The 20,789-nt window shown below is 40.2% G+C and overlaps 2 protein-coding genes across 2 annotated transcripts; one reads left to right on the forward strand and one right to left on the reverse strand.

Moving 5' to 3' along the window:
* Positions 1 to 5,566: 5,566 nt before the first annotated feature.
* ndufb4 (NADH:ubiquinone oxidoreductase subunit B4) lies at positions 5,567 to 11,211 on the forward strand. Its single transcript, XM_034706806.1, has 3 exons — positions 5,567 to 5,789; positions 8,435 to 8,578; positions 11,077 to 11,211. The coding sequence occupies exons 1-3, from the start codon at positions 5,613 to 5,615 to the stop codon at positions 11,137 to 11,139; spliced, it is 384 nt and encodes a 127-aa protein (XP_034562697.1). The 5' UTR covers positions 5,567 to 5,612; the 3' UTR covers positions 11,140 to 11,211.
* A 17-nt stretch (positions 11,212 to 11,228) lies between these two features.
* Positions 11,229 to 19,843, reverse strand: hgd (homogentisate 1,2-dioxygenase). Its single transcript, XM_034706805.1, has 14 exons — positions 19,501 to 19,843; positions 18,182 to 18,253; positions 17,778 to 17,866; positions 17,570 to 17,675; positions 16,963 to 17,022; positions 16,784 to 16,875; positions 16,616 to 16,650; positions 16,413 to 16,492; positions 16,037 to 16,136; positions 14,776 to 14,900; positions 12,949 to 13,053; positions 12,718 to 12,844; positions 12,126 to 12,307; positions 11,229 to 12,044 (listed from the first exon to the last, which is right to left on the reverse strand). The coding sequence occupies exons 1-14, from the start codon at positions 19,513 to 19,515 to the stop codon at positions 11,901 to 11,903; spliced, it is 1,332 nt and encodes a 443-aa protein (XP_034562696.1). The 5' UTR covers positions 19,516 to 19,843; the 3' UTR covers positions 11,229 to 11,900.
* Between the last annotated feature and the right edge of the window lie 946 nt (positions 19,844 to 20,789).

Here is a 20,789-nt window from a genome sequence, read left to right on the forward strand (position 1 = left end):
CAAAATGTCAGGAAAACAACTTCAGATGATCCTGAAAAAAGTACTGAAGATGAGGAGCAGCTTCATGAAGAGGGCTGTGAGATCCAAGTTTACCGGACCACACAAAGAACATTTTCATGGTTGAATTTAGTTTCAGCATTATTATGTGTGCCCAGGTGTTACACTTGTATATCTGATAACTTATAAAACTGTAGCGTACTGCATGTTGAAGCTACGAGACAAACTGGTCCGGTTTGCATGGGCATGGGTGTCACCACCTAACACAGGCTACTGTGGGCCGTAGCCAACACCTAAACAACAAACACTGCAGTGGCTTCTCTGTCTCATTCATGAGCATTTTACCTTCTCACTGGACTCACACACACACACATACACCTCCCGCCTCTATTCTCACCCAATCAAGCATGCTATCCCGTACAGATCAGTGTCATAGGTATCAGGAATGAACCATTCATTAATCAATGCAGTAGAGTGCTGTGTGCTGTCCTCGGTGCAGCTGAAACATTTGAACTCAATAAGCAACCTGTTGCCTTTTATAGGCTGTCTTGGATCAATAAGTGAGAATGTGTGTTTTGTATTGATAAGTAAGGGAAAATTATATCAGCTGTTCCACAGTTGTGAAATTGACTATCAGAAGGGCCCCTTGAGGATGCTCCATCCCCTTTGAGCTGAGAGTCTAGCTCCACCCCTGGGTAACGGTTATGATTACATTAGGGTTATAATTAGAGTTAGGGTTATAAATAGGGTTAGGCTTAAGGTTATGATTAGGGTAAGGGTTAATATTAGAGTTAGGGTTAGTGTTATGATTAGGGTTAAGGTTATGATTAGGGTTGTGATTAGGGTTAGGGTTATGAAAAGGGTTAGGGTTATGATTAGGGTTGGGGTTACTGTTATGGGTTATGATTGGGGTTAGGGTTACTATTGGGGTTAGGGTTAAGGTTATGATTAAGGTCTAGGTTATTATTATGGTTATGATTAGGGTTATAGCTATGATTATGGTTATTATTAGGGTTATAGTTGTGATTATGGTTAGGGTTATGAATAGGGTTAGGTTTATGATTAGGGTTAGGCTCAAGGTTATGATTAGGGTTAGGCTTAAGGTTATGAATAGGGTTAGGGTTATGATTAGGGTTAAAGTTATGATTAGGGTTAGGCTTAAAGTTATGATTAGGTTAAAGGTTATGATTAGGTTAAAGGTTATGATTAGGGTTAAAGTTATGATTAGGGTTAAAGTTATGATTAGGGTTAGGGATATGATTAGGGTAAAGGTTATGATTAGGGTAAAGGTTATGATTAGGGTTAAAGTTATGATTAAAAGTTAACACTGGCCATAGAGTAAATTTTACTATATTTTTAGAGTGGGACCAAATGTTATCTGAAACTGAGTTAAATTCAACTCTCTAAGAGTTAATTTGACAGTCTATTTTTTACTGAACCTGTGCTGGATACAGTATTTCATGTTTGTTTGATATTTGCTGAGCTTACAGTGTTATTCACATTACTGTAGTGGCATGAAAACTGGAACATGTTTTGTTGTGATTCTCCATGTTGGTATGTTGACTGATTTGGGTCTATAGAGAGAAATAAATTATATTTTCATCAGTCTGCAGCATTGGTCTTGTGTAGTGTTTGGTGAATTTATTGTATATTTGCACTTTCTCAGTGATAAGAGTACTGTAAGTGAAGTACACAGAGAAGTAGAATTGATAAGTGCTTTAGGTTAACAACAGCAGTTTGTAATTGGTTCAAACAGAATGAAGTCATATGAAACATGTGTTTCAAATGGTAACAAAATATGGTTTTGATAAATCAGTGTTTAGTTTTTAGAAGAGTGTTTCATTTTGCAAAGGATCTGAAGTGTTCTGCTACTTGTGTGTGTGGTTGTGTGATTTGTGTGTTCATTCTGATAAAATGGGACCTGTTTTCAAAATCGTGTTTACGCAATTGAAAAAAACTGTAACACTAAGCACATCAAAATGATTTGAAATCAAAGATGACTTTATTTATACTGACCTTTTCTAAAAGACAGCTGCTGTATGTGATATAAAATCAAAAGTAGGCACGACTTTTAGAAGGATGAGTTACCAGGTGTTCTGGTGTTTTACACTGTTTACCGTTTTTTTTCGAATGCTTAAAAACGATTTTGCAAAACATCTCACTCTGATGTACTTTAACCTCAATTCTTTCCAGTGGTCAGCAGGAGGAGCCATCGTGTTTGCCTAAATCAATTTATATTCCACTTAAAGTAGATTATTTTTAACATCCAGCTGGAGGCGCCCAAACTACGAGAAGAAGAATAACTAATTATTACTGTGGCCCTGAAGTGCAAATCACAACTGCATATCAGAAAACACTACAGCAAATCAGAAAACACAACGGCAAATCAGAAAACACAACGGCATTAACCAAACTGGAAGAAGAAGGTACCCTCCAGGGACATGACTGAGTGTACCTACTTCTTCTGGTGCTGTTGTGTTTTCTGATTTGCCGTTGTGATTTGCACTTCAGGGCCACCGTAAATTATTATATAGTTCAACAAACTTATTCAGTCTATGAGTTCAACATGTATTCTTTCATATATCCAGCAGGGGGAGCCATTCGGTTGACAAAAATCCATCAAATCTAAGAGTTTTATACGCAAAACTTGCAGTCTTTCTTATAGCAGGGGGGTCCTCTAGTGAACTGCAAAATATTTAATACTGAATTACTCAAGAAAGTAATTTATTCAGAATTGAATATCATCAAAACCAAGCTAATAAAAATCAAAACACTTTCATATTCAGGTGATTAAACATACTCATTCATATTTTAATATTTTTTGCTAAATGCAGTTAAATTCTACACATTGCAGTAGTGGTTTAATACTGACAGAAACAATCAGTCTTGCTGCAAATGGTCTGACAGAAGAAAAAAATTCACCATAGGAGCTTGAAGGTCAACATTTAAATAATTCAGTAAAGTGTTGGTGCCCAAAATCTGTGCTGCATAATGAAGCTTAACATCACACAACAACGTGACTTAGTGTAAGTTATGAAGTGGGTCTGTTCGCCCTTCTGGGACTGGCTCTGTGGGATTTAGCAGATGAAGGCGGTCTGGGTTGGATCATGTGATGAGTTGTCCCTTTGACACTTGTCCCTCCTGCTGTGTCCACTGCTCCTTCTTCACCTGTATCCTCACAGTATGGCATCCTTTGCTTAGCTGACTTCACCATGTCTCTCTTCAAGCTCATCAGCATGGTCTGCTTTAAAACTGCTTTGTATTTCTCATTCATCCTCTTCACTTCAGGTTCGTAGCTGTGACACTGCGTTTTAAGTTTCCTCATCTCCTCGATGAGCCTGTTTTTCTCCTGGGCAAGACGCTTATGTTGCAGTCTGTGGAAGTCTCTGGCTCTCTGGACCCTCTGCAGGGTCTCAGCTGCGGCACATCCAGCCTGTCTGTACTCCTCTTGCTCCCTCTGCGCGTTTTTCAGCGCACTTTCCAGATGCTTGTTTTTGGTGTACACCTCCGGTACAACACCAGCCCGCTCTGTATTCGCCTGCCCTGTCTGTAACACCTCGGTCCATTCAGTCTGGAAACAGTCCAGTGTTTCTGTCATGCACATTTGAGACAGAAAGTTGCGTAAAAAGTCATCCACGGCCTCGGGGGCGTGTGTGGAGGAGGTCGTGTTGGATCTTGCAGCCGCGCTCGCTTCGGCCCGGTCTTTAATGGCTTTAACTGTTGCCTCCAAATCCTCTTCACCTTCTGTCAGACTGCAGTCATCTTCCAGAAAAACTTCCTCATAGCGAAAGTCATCCTCACTGTCCTCTTTTTCTCGGTGTTTGTTAACTCCGCTCATTGTTTCCTCTGAGACACGGCGAGAGAAAGCTTCACGTTGCTATAGCAACGAAGTATCCGTTCAACGCGATACTTCACGAGATTACGCGATACCTCGTCCAGCAGTCATCAAAAACAGTGCAGAAGTATATAAATAATAATTACCATGGTTTTATTCAGGTTTATACTGATGCCTCAAAGAACATAAGCAATAAAATAGGAGTGGCGTCCATTGTCCCAGAATTCAACATCTAAAACAGTAAAAGAGTGAGTGATGGATTCAGGGGTGTTACCAGGAATTCTGGCCCCCCTGAAAAGATATCTCAGTGAGCCCCATCACCACAGCCAACCCTACACAATATAACATTGCTGTTATATTACTGGTTTATTTGCATTAAACAGAAATATATGTTTAAACTATCCTGGTTAACTATATATATATATTTACAATTTCTCCAAATGTTTCTGCAAGATATTTACTGTGCACCCATTCAAACAAGATTATTTGAAGCCAAGTGACTGGTTGAATAACAACAAGGGGGCATTATTTGGTATAATCTAACCTCATGAATTCAAACCAACTCTAAAAACCTATAGTTTACTTTCAATCAGATTCAGCCACTGTTGATGCTGTGAAAATATGACAATTCCCCACTTTAGGCATGAGATGGGGACTCCCCTTATTTCCATAAAGGAATTCTGAATGTTTGTTTATTTATTCAGACAATTTTGGTTATCGTATTGCAGTTATAACAAAACAAAACAAAAGTGTAGTACAAAACACATAATATTTCAGGCCCATTAAGGGCCCCAATCCCAACTTGGGCCCTAGGTAGTCAGTCCCACTTTCCCCCCACTACGACGCTGGATGGATTGCCTGTGTACACGGCGGAGTTGGTAGCAATTCTGCTAGCGATACAATTGATAGAGGAAGTAAGACCACTGAGAGCAGTAATGTGTTCTGACTCCAGTTCATCACTGATGAGCATTAAACATAACATCTCAGAAAGCAGACCCAATATTTTAGAATTCAAATGATGGGACTGACAGCAATATTTCTGTGGGTGCCTGCTCATAGGAATTAAAGGAAATGAAGTTGCGGACAAGTATGCATAGGATGCTACAGAAATAACTAGTGTTTAAATAACTGTGCCATACAGTAAAGCTGAACTTAAGACCATTATTAAACATGAGATAATGGAGAAATGGCAAAAGATGTGGGAACAGTGGATACATGTTGTACAGAATCCAAAGGAAAACTGTTAAAATGAAGAGTACCTACAGATCGCATAGAGAGGATAATACTATCTAGACTACATTTTGGTCACTCGAGATTGAATAGTAGTGCAGTCGGAATAAGGAAACATCCAACATCCTTCTTTGTAAAGAAGAAGAAACAATGGAACACATAGTCAAGAACTGTCAAAGGTATGGAAATAAGAGAAATGATAAGGAGGCTGAGAGAGAACAAGATGACATTGAACATATTTTACAAAGAAATTCAATGGATGGCTGCTATAGATTTTTGCTTGAGTTTTTTAATAGAACTAAGTTGATACAGAGGATAGTTTTGATAGTATTACTTAAATTTGTTATTAGAAACATTAGTATCATTTTTATTTCTTTGTATTTCTTTGTTTATTTATTTGTATTATCATCATTATTATTATTTCTTAGAGATGAGAGTTAATAGTTCCCGGTCCACACTCCACACCAGTAGGGGGCGGTAATGCACCTAGAAGTTGTTTGCCAACCGCCAGTAAAAACTCACGAAGAAGAAGAACAGTCACCAAACAATCATGGCGGACTACCGAGAGGCGCCCTTGGCCACTCGGCCAAAAACACTGGACGCCAACGAGTATTTCAACCTTTCCACGGAGAAGCGTCGTGCCGAAGAAGACAGGGCAGCACTGAGAGCCAACCTGAAGAGACAGTATCAAACTCAGCTGAATAACCCGCACAGGAAGGAGCTCGTTGTAAGTGGATAACTGTTAGCTAGCAATGTCACCCTTGAAGACAGTCCAGGCTGGTTGTTAATGTTAGCATGTCATGAAGCCACACGAACACTTGTGTTTTACTTTAGTTAACTGTGACACAAAGGTTAGCTAGCTTGCTAAAGTAGGTTGATTACATGTGTTCAGGTGTGGAGGGAATAATGTGCCTTTTTGGGGGCATTCTAAACTAGCAGAAGACCTGGAGCCCAGTTAATGTTTGGACTTATACCTGCCTGTTCAGTCACAGAATCTTTATATGAGGGTCCATGTAAGTAACTTTAAGTCAAAAAGGAGTGTGAGGTTGTTTTAAATGTTAAACATGATGTAGGAGAGAGTTTCTTCTTCGTACGTTTAGTCAGGTGTTGCAGATTCATGAAGAGAGTATTGATTAGGATATGAAATGTTCACTCAATTGTAATGTAACTTAAAGCGATGTAAACATTCAGGATATTTTAATTTATTTAACAATACAATCCTATGAGTTGCTTTGCGGTCAACTGGTTATAGTCAAACAGCTAAAGAAGAATAAATGATAATAATGATAATAATAATAATAATAATAATGTAAAAAATACATGTATTCCATAAAGCTCTTTTCAGGAACTCAAGGACACTGACAAATAGTTAAGACAAAAGATGACAAATCCGTACAAAGAGAGTCAACTCTGAGACAATGCAGGAATACAAGACAAGGTAAAGAGGACTTGAGATCAAATTAACTCAAAAATATATGACCTTACACTTAAAAGGCAGTGCGATCAAAACAAGATCAAGAAATAGAATAAAGTGCATTTACAGTGTGATGTATGTAAGTCAAATTGAAATCTGTGTTCTTAAGATGTAAAGTGGCAGAAGTAGAAGTGGGTGTTAAATGTGTTGAATGTCTTTCAGGTTAGCATGGTTAAAGTGAAAAGTACCAGTAAAGTGTCATGTGTATTGTAAGTTTGGAATAATAGGGGTGTTTATGGTCTTTCATGGTGTGTTTTCCTCTTCCTACTGTTTTTTTTGCTCTAACGGCCCCCGGGATGCAACTCTCCCTGAGCCTTACAGCGTGTGTCAGGTGGATGCGTAATCATACCAACAGTCCATTCATGAGGATCCTTGATAATCTTTTGTACTGGGCCTACATACAATCTTGAATGTGTGTGGGGAGTGAGTTCCAGAGGGAGGGGATGTGGAGGAGGTCAGTGAGGTAGGAAGGGGGTTGGTGGTGGAGGGATGTGGGTGAGGAGCAGGATTTTAGAATGGATGTAGTAGGGCAGGGGTTCCCAAAATGTGGGTCGGACCCCCTGGGAGGTCACGAGACACAAATGGTGGGTCCTGAGATGTCTTCCAGAATGTTTTTAGTTTTTTTAAAGTTATCTAAAAATAGTACATTTTACCCATTACAGTAAGTAATATTGACAAAAATAGTAGCTAAACTTGAAATAAAACCTTGAAAATATAAAATGTAATGAGTTTTCTGCCTTTCTTTGTTCCCAGATGACTCCTAAGTTTAGGGTTAGTGAACGGTTAATTATCAAAAGCATCAGTTGCAGTAGGTTAATTCATAACGGCACAGGAAACACAGACACATGCTCATATAGGTAGGCTTATTTTCTGCAGGCCAGCTAAATGAAGACACATTAAATCGCTTAGAGGGACAGTGGAGGTCGTGAGTCTTTGGCACCTATATTTTGGGGGTCACGGGCTGAACAGTTTGGGAACCCCTCCATAGATGATGCTGTCCCAGTAATCAAGGCAGGATGTGATGAAGGCGTGGATTCATTATTTCAGCGGCAGAGAATGGAAGAAGTGGACGGAGGCAGGCGATTTTCTTGAGGTGGAGGAACGCAGATTTAGTGAGCTGGGTGTCGTGATGCTGTCAAAAATTATACCAAGGTTGCGGATGTGAGGTGAGAGAAATATGGTTGAGTTGTTGACAGTGAGGCTGAAATCTTTGATGGAATTTTGTGAAGGGCTTGGGGCAAAATATTATATGGTTTTAAACGCGATCAATCCATTTTTAACACTGCAGTAGCCAAAGAGTAATGTGATTATCACTTGGTCATACAAGCCAGGTAACAACCTTATTCAAGTGACGTCTTTACCTGAAACTCAGTCAGTTAAATTAACCTGGGAAATTACAGACAAAGTGGGACGTATATATATTTCTGCAGCGCAAGAAAAATGTCTAAATGTGTTACAAGAAGTATTCCACTGTAAAGCGGAGAGGAGATTAATTTTGACGGCTTTCACTGAACCTGCAAGTACAATACAATCACTAAAAACATGAGAGAAAAAAACAGGTAGAACGTTATTTTCCAATAAGGGATGAGACACTTTAGAGATACGTTTTAGAAATGGCTCAGTTGTAAAAACTAGACCATAATCAAAACATATTCACTGATTCACATCACCTATGATAATGAAATGGAATAAATATGTGATTATATTGTCCTATAGAAATGAAACAGACGAGGCTTCAGTGAAGCTTTCCATCAGAGTGAGAGAGCCCTGCTCATCTTATCATGTTGTCCTCATTAATTATCTTTTGTGCTACATTGAAACGCTGTGTTCATGTTGTCTTCCTGTTTTTGTTATAGCACACAGTCAGTTAATTGAATTGCATCATTCTGTCATTACAGGAAGATCCAGCCCTGACACGCTGGGTGTATGCACGCACCAACCCCTACCCAAACTTCAGGCCCACATTCAAGACATCCCTGCTGGGCGCACTGTGTGGAGTCGTACCGCTCTTCGGCCTCTACTTTCTTTTCAAGACGGACAGGGTATGAGATTAGATGCACTAACTCTTTAAGCTCAATGATCATAACATAATTATGGATGACAGGGCTTCACTTTTGGTTCTTTAAGCAGCAGATTCAATGACTACATCATCTGTTGTGTTTAACTAAAGTCCTATTATTACAGATAGAGGGACAGAGGTTAACATCTGTTAACAGATTTAAAAATGCCTCAAGCACTGACTCTAATATCGTCCATTTGATACAAGTGTTTTGTCAGTTTTGGTCCACTAAGGTTCTTTAGGCGTAATGAAGAGCAGGCTTAATGGACTTAAACCAAAATAGGATCACCAAAAACTGACTTTAAACAAGACATTACATGCTCTCTTATTGCTGCTGCTTAAAATTCTCTCTCATAAAGAACAAATGCCTGAGGATTTTTCCCCCAACCCCTACTGCTTCCTGTGATTGGATCTGTATCTACCATTTGAACACCAGTGTCATACTGGTGTTCAAAGTATCAGCAACTGTACATATGAATGTAGTTATTACTGTATTGGAGAGGTTTAATAGGACATGTATTCGCACTGAACCGTTTCGGCCCGTTCTGTTTGGTGCAGACGTGTAAGCTGAAGGCTCACTTTAGTTTTGTCATAAAGTCCTTAAAACCCGGTTTCATCAGAGTCGCTGGATGTTCAAAGTAGTAAACAGTGGCGTTGGGCATTCCTTTTTGGAAATGTTAACGATCAATTATCGATTAATCAATTAAAAAAAAACAGGGTTCGCACGCGTCCTGGAAAACCTGGAAAACAGTTGACCAGTTTTCCAGTACTGGAAAACACCTGGAAAATGGGAGAAAAAGTCAAATGTCCTGGAAAATCACAAATTGTCCTGAAAAATTATTCCAACATGACTGTGTGCGACCTGACAATGTTAAAAAAACACATCCCCATTCAACATTTGTGGCCATTTTTGTCATTAAGTTCTATTTAGGTCAGTTTATGCACTGATCCTCTGATTATTATTATTTATTTATTTCAGTAAGGCAGCTTCCAGATTCCTTTGCAGGCTCTTTTGTTTTTTACTTAGATCATTTAATATTTTTTGAAGGAAGAGAAAGGTGAGATGAGAGTTGGCCATCATTGTTACTTGGTTGCACTTATAAAGTGAAGTGCACTACATCTGTGGTTGCATTGTTCTATAATTAATTTGCCATATTTTTTAAGTATGTAAGAGATGATTTCATAGATAGCCATAGACTGCACGTCTTTCAATGTAGACTTCCACTGAGAGAAACATATTAGACTATTTAGGAACTAAATGAGGAACTCAATTTAGATAGTCATACCAGCTTGATCATCACTGGAAATGTCCTGGAAAATGATCTCTGGAAAAGAGTGGTAACCCTGAAAAACATTATTCTTATGTCAAAAACAGGCCAAATACGTTTTTTCCCTCTAAATTATATTTTCACAGCAACAAAATGCATGTAACTGACGGTATTGAATACGGGTAACATGTTTAACATGCTGATTATCAACGATCAGGTTCATAAAAATATTCTCCGTTGACATAGTCTTATAAAGTGAAGGATCATAATACTAACAGAGAAGTTCTTCAGATTCACAGTGTCCAGTTTTCTGTCTACTTGTTCTTATTGAGAAAAATGAGCACGTGTGCGCGGTCAAGTGTCAGCCGGGAGCGTAACCGGGTCAGAATCGGTCCAGACGGCTCTGATGTTGCTGCTCTGCAAACATAGCGTACTAGCAATTCCCAACAGTCTGTTGGCTTTGTATCTAAAGATGGAGAAATGTCCTTCATGTCGTTGTCCTTTAACAGCTGATTCACATCGAAACATGCTTCAAACTTAAAACACCTCCCTGATAGCTGAGTGTAATATGAGACCACATGATGTTTGTTCCATGTGACGGAAAACTGAAAACAAAAATGAGTGTTTCGAGTAAAGTCGTAACAATCAATTAATCGATAATCGATTAATTGTGTACATCCCTAGTACAGATATGTAGTGGTTATGTGGTGAATAGATCTCTGACATTTACTCACCAAACAGGAAATCTGCACACATTCAATGCTTGGAGGGTGTTCTGCATGATTTTATGATTTCATCTATTATTTTGTAGGTTGTTTTATAACTTCCTAATAAAGGAAAATAACTTTCATTTGTTGTTTTTCACTAACGGAAGCTTAAAAAAAATTTGTGTACCGAACACATATCAGAAAGGCCTAAGGAGGGGACTTAATTATTTGTAGGAGCACAGTTAATCTGTTTTTTTTATTTTCTCAGTTCCATTCATGTTTGAAATTGATCCCCGACTTGAAATGCTGCCTGCTCTCATTTTCCTCGCTAATGTCATGAAGATTCAGCTTCTACACCCTGCCCAAAAGAGACTGCTGTGTGTGATCGTCACACTGACAAGCTCTTATGTTTGCCTCCTTCACTCTGACGTCTCCATGATCTCAGGGTTAACATTTCTGTACCATGAAACCATATCAACCCATCGTGTTTGTTGTTTGTGTTACAGGATAGGAAGGAGGCGATGATCAAGGCTGGAACCCTGGATCGCAAGTTCAGTTTGTCATCATGAGCTCCTTTATGTTTGAGTGCTGCCAGTCCATGTAATTACTATATATGAAATAAAATGCTATTGTCAAAAACAGTCAAGTGGGTTTGATTATTGAGACACAGATGGGCATTATTTTATTTTATATCATATGTGCTTGTGCACAATTTACACATCCAGTGACAGAGGTATGGAATGCAGTATTATGTAATGATCTACAATAGAAAAGATGTTTGTTAGGATATACTGAACCTGGATTTGGTATGTATCAAACTTACATGACAGTAAAGGAGAAAATTAAATTCAGTTACATGACTGATTATATCTGTTCTACATTAAAATCTTAGGTTTGCTAACATTAGCCACCAGAGGCAACCGGTCATGCCAACCCTGCGTATCAGATACATTGAGTGCATTTGAGAATTTTTTACATATAGTGCTGATGAAGTACTCACTTAATCTGCGAGGTGCAGTGGAAGTCACATTCAGAGTTCCACCACAGCTTTATTTTTTGCAGGACATTAAAGTTGACATTTCATGGTGTATTTATTGTCCAGAGTAAGGAGATGCATTCAACATGAATACTTCTGAGCATGACTTGCCAGAAACAAATATGCAGACCTAATCAAACTGAAATCTTATTACTTTTATTTGATTCCATTATTGTCTCGAGGTTTCTACTGTGCCCTGTGATAGGTTGGCGACCTGTCCAGCTGGGATAGGCTCCAGCCCCCCGTGACCCCTGACGGGATAAGCGGTCAAGATAATGGATGGATGGATGGTTTCTACTGTTTGCTGGGCTTCCAGTTTGGATTGAAGTGGCTGCGCAGAGGTTCCCAGCACTTGTAGTAGCTCTTGTCAAGTCTCTGGCATGTTTGCAGACCCCACTTGGTCACCGCCATACTGAAGGAGGACTCAAACATGAACGCCTGAGGGAAAGAAAAGCCACTTAATCCTCAAACATCACTACTTTACTTCCCATTTGAGGTTAATATAGATTCATTTTTTACCATGGTTCCCTCAGCCACCCTCTCAGGTTTGAGCTCTCCAGTACTGCACTTCTCAAAGCATTCAGCGTCCGGTCCATGTGGGGTCATCACGCTGTGCAGGCTGGCCCCTCCTGGCTGGAAACCCCCCTCTTTTGCTTCATAGTGGCCTTTGATCAGACCCATGAATTCACTCATGCAGTTACCTAAAGTGATAAACAGGTGGAGCTGTAACACAACACTGTGCCAGGTACACTTTGCTTTCTGAATATCAAGCTGTAACAGTCATGTCCACTAGGTGGTGTAAGAGAGCTGTGGTGGAAACAGACAAAAGGTGCTGTGGAGGAAACAGTGACAGAGCGGATGGATTGTTATCACTACTATCATTTACTCAACCACTGTGTTGGGTTAATAGGGATGTTAGCTTCTGACTGGCTTGTTTCATTTCACATAAGACAGAAATCAGCCTCACTAGACAAAATGTGACATTCCTGTTAAATCCATAATTCTAATTAGGACTCGTCTAAACATCCTTGTGATTACAATTCTTCGAGGGCTTCTGCTTGAAAATGTAGACTAGCAACCACAGAAGTGAAGAAAGGCTCTGAGGTCTTACGGTGATAGTATGGAGGTCGGAAGGTGTGGTCAGCCACACCCCACCGAGGGGGGAAGATGACAAAATCGGCAATGGCCACACCAGGTCGTGTGGATTTGGCAGTCAGCACGGTGAAGATAGACGGATCCTAAAGGAATGAATGAATGAATGAAGGTTGGGGTCAGATCTTTACAAAGGCAGAAACCAAAGAGAGATGAATGAATGAATCTGTCTGGGTCTTCAAACTCTCACCGCATGGTCGAAGGCCACGCAGTTGATAACCATGAAGTTCTTCAGGTTGTATTTGTACGGCGTGTAATTTCCGTGCCACGCCACCACATTGAACGGAGAGAAATCCTACATGCAGAGCACAGAACGAAACAAATAAGACGAGTCTACCCCAGCAACAAACACAAAAGACTTTAAATTGAGCTTTTCACAGCAAAAAGGAATAATGAATAATGTCTTTGTAATCTTAAATTCCAAGAGAGAGTACTTCTTGACATAAAGAGATGAAAAAAACTGGTAATAATGAAAAGGGTTGATTGTGAAAGAGGGTGTGCTTCTTTCATTCTTTCGTCTCTTTCATTCCCCCTGTTCTTTGTGAAGCGAGGCTCCAGGTATTATGGGGTAATTGGCTTCACAATCAAACTTTCCCAAACTTTGAGCATTTCGACGCTTGTTGTAGCGCAGTTATGGGGGGGGGGGGGAGCAGCTGTAACAGTGGGTGCAGAGATATTTCTTTATCTTGATTGTTAAAACCGCAGCAATTTTATATAGTTTCTCTGTTCTGATAATGTCCCTGCAAAAAAAGACATTCAACAGCAGTTCAAAAATCAATATAGTTCATTACAACTCAAGCTACCTCCTGCGTGACCTGTGTGCTCCTTACACACATGTGCACCAACACTCCAACACACCAACAGCTGATACACACATATCAAACCTCCCACACACATATGCATACACAAGCATGTTCTTAAGTCGATTTATGTACATAAACACCAAGAGAAACCATAACCACACACAATTACAACAGTTAGCGTACAAAAAGGCCTTCAGGAAACCCGGTGCAGGTACTCTCTTGGACACTCATCCGTGGTAACTCCACTACATTCGATTAAAACGAAAGGAAAAAGGGAGGAGAGTGAGCGCTGGCACACACATGCACACAAAACACAAACATATTGGCCCAGTCAAGCAAATAATAAGTTAATTTGAGCAATTTCAGCGCTCTGCGGGGGAACAAAACAGCAGGACCAGACGGGAGCAGCAGCATCTTCCATGAGGATGAGGCCCTGAGTCCCCCCCACCACCTTATTTTTCTTACCCCTGTTGCCTCACCCTCACAGCTCAGGGGAGGGGGGACACCAGGAAAAGGGTCTTTGGTGCATCCAGGAGCCTCCACCTCTGACACATAACGGGGCGGATGCTCAAATAGAGGCAGTGATCGAACATGTTTGTTTGGTTTGAAAATGACAGTATCTCGCCCTTGTGTACTTCTGTGCATGATGAATAATAACTGTGTGGTTTGACATGGTTTCTATGGTTACAACCCCACAACCCCCGCCCTGACAAAGCTCTCCTCCCACCTCCTCCTGTCTCAGAGAAAAACCTCCTGTCAGACATTATGTGTCGATCCAATTATGCACCCAACAGGACATTTCAGGAGGGGCAGGATCATTTCTGGAGTGAAATACTGTGAAATTAATGCTTAACTTGGGAAAGGTTTTTCTACAAAGCAAAGCTTCACAGGTACGCTGTCTGCACCTCCATTACATGCCTTAACTAATTACAAGTGATTAAGGCTCATAAAGGAGGCGAGGCGGAAACCTGCTGAACGGATAACAGCTAACGCTTCCAGATTAAATCATCAGGGACGGCAGTTCAATCGGCATTCAGAAGCAGCTAATGGATCACATGCTTCACTTGGACAGCTAGTCACTGTTGCGGTTGGATGGTGTTTAATGTAGCAAACCCTAACCTAAATAGGGTAATAGTGCAAATATGGTATACATCTCTGCCTCATTCACTGAGTGTGTGTGTCTGTACAGAGAGTGAAATGTCACCAAAAAACACCTGTTGGCAGGAGAAGAGCTTTCCTTGGTATTTGTTGATGACGGTGTAACCTGTGGCCACTGTGCGGTCTTCATACCAAGCAACCGGACACAGGAAGTCTCTTGGGTTGGCCAGACCATTGGCTCCTGCAAAACATTCATGCATAATTAGATTTGTTAGTTTGGTGCAGATGTTTACCATAGTAGTGTTAATGTGGACATAACATGCTCAGAACAACATGTTGGTGTTAGCAGGTATACTGATTATTTTATCCAAACCAGCCCCTGAAGTCAGGGTTTCAGGCATAAAGTAAATCACTGAGTGATGCAGTTTCATTTACACAATTAATCGCCTTCATGATAGATCAAAGGATAGAAAGGTTGGTTCTTAGGATACTTAAATCCAAGAGATGCTGAAACATTTTGGAAGCACATAGCTGAACCTCGTCATGCACTACAAAGAAGTCAAAAGATCACTGTGCACTTTAGGATGCATTCTCTGGGGAGCATGAATAAATGTAGAAAAATTAAATGATAATCTGTTCAGTATTCAAGAGATAATTCAGTCAGGACCAAAGCACTGGACTTAATAACTGATAGACATTCATGACACAGTACGACACCACACCACAACATACCAGACAATACAGGACAACATTATGTTACGCTAATTTACGTCACGTCACATTTAGTTCTGTTGCGTTGCGTCATGTTGCGTTATGTTGCGTTACTTTGTAGTAAGATGCATTGTATTACGTTGCATTACGTTGCGTTACGATGCAAAAAGATATGATGTGATAAGGTACCATACCAAACCATACAATATATGATAGGACAGAATACGTCACTCTACGCGCTAAGGTACGTTACGTTACTTTACGTTACTTTACGTTACGTTATGATGTAATTAGATATCATACAATACCAAACCATATCATACAAGATATGATACGATACAATATGTCACTTAATGATACAACATGCTACAGTACAACACAATACAACACTGTATGTTAGTTGTTCTTACGTTGCATTGTTACATTGCATTGTTACGTTGCATTGTTACGTTGCGTTATGTTACATTACGTTATGATACATTACGTTATGATACTTTATCATACGACACGATGCAACACAACACGACAAGACACTTTATGGTATAGTATAGTATTGAATGGAATGTTATGGATTAGAATTGTATGTTACAATACAATACCATAGAGATAAGATACCCAATACATGGCACAGAGTAATGAGACTGGCATGTAGAATCATATACACACCTATGGGTCCCAGATCAGGGAGTTCATAATGGGCTCCGTACACCTCCAGTATGTAGCCTCTGGTTTCTCCAAAAACATCCACACAGAAGCGCATCCCTTGCTGGACAAAACAGAGAAAGTGATGGTAAAAGTAAATTTAGGGCTGTTATGCATAAACTGAGGGATGTACTGATGCTAAAAGACTGATGTGTTCAGAAAAACGAAGGCTCTAATATTGTGGTCAGGCTTTTTGCAGCACAAACCTCTTTCAGCTATTATTCATATTCCAAGGTCACTTTTGAAAAGTACAACAGTGCGTCTGTCTAAACATGGAAGTGGGGCGTAAGTGTAGTAGACACAATGAAAAAAAATAGGGAGATATAAATATAGACCTCACCTGAATCACACAGATCTCGTTGGGCTCGACCATCATCTTCCCAAACTCTGTGGTGATCAAAATCTCACCCTGCTGGGGGACTACAGAGACAAACAGACCAGAAGAGAAGAAGAAAAATATGAGGAAGAGTAAGTACCGAGGATGGGGCTATCTTTGTTCTTGTGATAGATGACAGTGAAAACATCAACATCCGTTTTCCACACCGATCAAAAAGTCCCCGTCTGAGTTGTTGAAGCACCTGAAACAAGAAAAAAAAGTGAGCATCGAAATGATTGTCAAAGTGTAACCAAAGATTTCATAGCTGTTTGATATGAGAAAATGCATCCATTTGTCACATAATGGGACACATTTGCACACAAATAAACACACACCTGTCAACCATGGAGGTGTTGCAGGTGTACATGTGGATGCCAATGCCGTTGCGGGATTTGGCGTCTCCAGCCCCGCAGAGAGTGTGCAGACCCTGCAACATGGAGATGAACAAAATCATTCTGTGTCTAAAATCAATCTAAAATCATAAAGCAAAGCAGAAAACATAAGTTGAACTCACCGCCACAAAGTCCACCTTCTTCACTGTAGACTTGGGGATGGTGAATGGCAGCCATCGCAGCTGTGGGACAAATAGATTCAGACTCAGCTTATTCAATGTGAACATGATCACTTAAGGAATTATTTGTTACAGAGACGTATTAAAGGCCCTGGAAAAGTTGATGTGGCTTAGTTTAAAAGGTGATGCCCTGTTTGCCTGTGCAGCTTTCAGAGTGTAGCAGCATCTGATGATCGGTGTGGAAGCTTTTCTCTGACTTTACCAGAACCATCAGCAAAATCTGTCAGTTATTCCTAGATGGCATTTGTTCAATTTGTGAAATATGCTTATTCACTTACTTAGGTAGGATAAGCTCACCAGCTGCTTGCCACTGTGTTTTAACAGGCTAACTGTACAGCTATACAATGCTTCACAGCTAACTTTTGGCAAGACGGCACATCTGTCAAAATCTAGTAACTCATACTTTAACATTTTCCTCTTCAAGTCACATTCTTATTTCTGTGAATGATTTAAAAATGTAAACAGCTCCGGTAAGTTTAAGCAAGAGTCACAGTTTCTCAGCTTTTTCCCAAAGACAGGAACAGGCAGGAACTTTTCCACCTCTCTGTACCTGGTTTGGATCTGGCTCCACTTCGTTCCAGTTCTCTGTCAGGTTTCCACAGGGCTCAGGGCTGAAGGGCTTGTGTTTGACAGACGGCAAGATGCGGTAAAACCAGCTGGAGACAGAAAGAAAATAACCACAGTTAAGTCATTATTTTTGTAAAAGCTGCATTAGGTGTTACTGTGAGAAAGGAGGCTGATCAGAAACGGGTGAATACCTCCTTTTATTGGCTGGTCGGGGGCAGGTGAAGGCAGAGCCGGAGAGCTGCTCCGCATAGAGGCCATAGGGACAGACCTGAGGATTGTTCTGAGGAGACACAGCGCAGCAGGTTCTGACTGTGTGTAAGTATGTCATGAAGATAGCCAGAACTCTTGGGATCTGCTTTTCATGAAAATGTCACATCTCTTAACTCCTGTGGTGCCACATCAAGTATTCATGTGATTCATTTAAGCACGAAAAAAGTAAAGCAGTTAATTATTTGAATAAATGGAAGCCAAAATGAGCTTGAGTGAAAGTGTGTGTGTGTGTGTGTGTGTGTGTGTGTGTGTGTGTGTGTGTGTGTGTGTGTGTGTGTGTGTGTGTGTGTGTGTGTGTGTATGTGTGTGTGTGTGTGTTAGTTACCTGTCCCTCAGGTAAAGACCCTGGACAGCGAGGGTCTTCAGAGGAGAACTCATTCTGAAAGCCGCTCATGTACTATGATCAAAGAGCAGATATTCAACTCTCCATTTGAGAAAGTTAAAGTTAAAAAACAACAAATACACATGTAAACACCATGCGGCTTCATTGTAATGCAGGATAAATGTGTTCACGCTGGTTATAATTAAATCTGAAGGCTTGTCATTAAGCCTTGTCTTTTTGTTAATTGTTATCACATTGATTCACATTAGATCCATGATAAAACAAACTGCAGTTATGCCAAATTTCCCCCCTCGCAGTCATCTATTATTTTTGTGTTACAGAGACTGACTAATTACACAAACATCCTCCACAGTGCTTTTTGATCAATATTCCAACAGGGTTATTACTCTACTTTCCTTCTTCTCTGCTTTTATTTAACACTATATTTCCACCCTAGACGTGCTTGAGCAGTGTGAAGAAATCTTGCTGACTCATTGTTAGTGTGCAAAAAGCGCACTCAAGCATTGATCGTTTCCATATGTGCGCGGTCGCGAGTGCGCAAAGTACGTGCGTAAAACATTTGAGGCTACAGTTTGTGCCTCTTGAAGGAATGATGTACAAGTAAGGTTTTCTTCAGGTTGTCACTGCAGCAAAGCAGGCTGAAAAAGCTTGAACTCCAACACGTTTCACAAAGTAAAACACCGCATGAACTGTCACTAATAATGAGTCACTTTGTCACCTTCATTGTTTAAATACTTGTGAGTTAAAACCTCTGACAGCACAGTGACAAAAATCCACGTGTCCCGTCCGAATCACTTTGTAGACGATACAATCTCACACTGTCAAGAAAACAATGCTTGTGTCGAAAAATAAAAGCTTTTATGAAAAGTTTAACTAACATGAGCAGCCGAGTAGTACTGGGATGAATAGAGCACTGAGAGGTACTTCACTTTCAATGGTTATTGCAAAAACACATTAAAAAAACAGGCTTTTCCTCTGAACTATTATCATTCTGTGAAGCTGTTTAGCTTCTCAGACCACATCTGGGCAGCTGCTGAATGAAGCGCTGTGATTGGTTGGAGGCTACGCCGCCCTTCAGTCAGTCAGCCGGACTGTTTCTGCTAAAGTTAAAGATGGAGAGTTTAACTTTGCATATTTCAAGAGGATTTAGAGGATCTGCCTATACTCTTCATTCCCTGAGTAATCTACTGTTGTAAAACCTCTGCACATTAAAGCTAACTTCTCCGGCGCTGCATTATTCTGATATTTTAGTGGCAGTATGGTTTCAGCAGTGATGATGACAACATTAAACGTTGCCTTACCTTGAGTCCAGCCATGGTGCAGTCTGTTAAAACTCTCCTCGTAGCGGTTCAAAGTGTCTCAGTGGTTACAAATTAACTTGCAGCTATCCTCGTCTGACTTAATGCGTCCCCCTTCAGTCAAAACCCACTACAGGGAGCGTGCATGCCGTTATATGAAGTGAGGGAGAGTGGGCTGGATCTGTACTCTTTCTCAATCTGGGTTCAATTAGGCCTGGACTGGCTCCGTGACGTAACAGCGGCAGGGTCTCATGCTGAGGCGAAATGACGGGTCAGGAGGACGAAATGTGCGCAAACAAGGACCAGTGTCACTGCCAAGACAAACAAGACTGAAGACTGCACTTTTAAAGGTTTGTGTGCAACAACAGGTAACAAATAACACTCTGTAAGTACAGCTTAAGGGGAAGGGGAGGCTGAATCCACGGCTAGCATCACAGAATCAGTGATACAGATATGAACCTTAAGCTTAATGAAAACTCATGATTCTTCTCCGTCATTGTTAACTTGATATTGCTATTTTCAGGAAAATAATTTCAATCAAAATAATCTGGTTTTGCCATAATATGGATTACAACAGTAGTCAAATAGGGCTCTCCATTGTGTACTAACCCTACCTCTGAACAACACAACTGATGGTCTCAAACACATTAAGAAGGCAAGTCATTCTACAAATGAACTCTTGACAAGGCTCATGTTAATTAGAAACCATTCCAGGAGACCACTTCATGAAGCAGACTGAGAGAAAACCAAGAGTGTGTAAAGCTGTCATGAAGGAAAAAGGGGGCTACTTTACAGAATCTAAAATATAAAACATATTCTGCTTTGTTTAACACGTTTTTGTTAATTAAATAATTTCACATATGTTCTTTCATAGTTTTGATATCTTCAGTATTAATCTATACTGTTTAAAATATGAACATAAATAAAAACCATTGAATGAGAAGGTGTGTCCAAACTTTTGACTGGTAGTGTATGTAGATAACAGAGGAGTGAGGAAGAATAAACAGCCCATGTGATGGTGCAGCAGACACAATACCTCTGATAACAGCCCCGTCATGGTTGGTAAATTGTAGTGACCTCATGTGAAACTCATTGTGCAAACAATTGTGCCATGCACATCCTCACGTCCGGCAAAACAAACGTACAAAAAAAAAAGGTTTTAAATTTCAAAATGTGCTGGGAGTTTGTTCTGCAGACAGTAGAAGTAGCTTAAAATAGAAGTAACAAATTATATGAATTGAGTTGCTTTATGGTGTTTTAACTTCTTTGAAAAGTTTTAAAATAATACATGT

This window comes from Notolabrus celidotus, chromosome 17, assembly GCF_009762535.1.
Source record: "Notolabrus celidotus isolate fNotCel1 chromosome 17, fNotCel1.pri, whole genome shotgun sequence".
Taxonomy (NCBI): domain Eukaryota; kingdom Metazoa; phylum Chordata; class Actinopteri; order Labriformes; family Labridae; genus Notolabrus; species Notolabrus celidotus.

Bases quoted from the DNA above. Each gene is read 5' to 3' on its own strand.
- ndufb4 (XM_034706806.1), top strand. From the start codon at position 5,613: ATGGCGGACTACCGAGAGGCGCCCTTGGCCACTCGGCCAAAAACACTG. The intron at 5,790-8,434 runs GTAAGTGGATAA...CTGTCATTACAG, and splicing joins CGCACAGGAAGGAGCTCGTT to GAAGATCCAGCCCTGACACG. The intron at 8,579-11,076 runs GTATGAGATTAG...TTTGTGTTACAG, and splicing joins TTCTTTTCAAGACGGACAGG to GATAGGAAGGAGGCGATGAT.
- hgd (XM_034706805.1), bottom strand. The intron at 12,845-12,948 runs GTGAGAGTTTGA...TCATTCCTTTAG, and splicing joins GCGTGGCCTTCGACCATGCG to GATCCGTCTATCTTCACCGT. The intron at 12,045-12,125 runs GTAAAAAATGAA...TCTTTCCCTCAG, and splicing joins GGGTGGCTGAGGGAACCATG to GCGTTCATGTTTGAGTCCTC.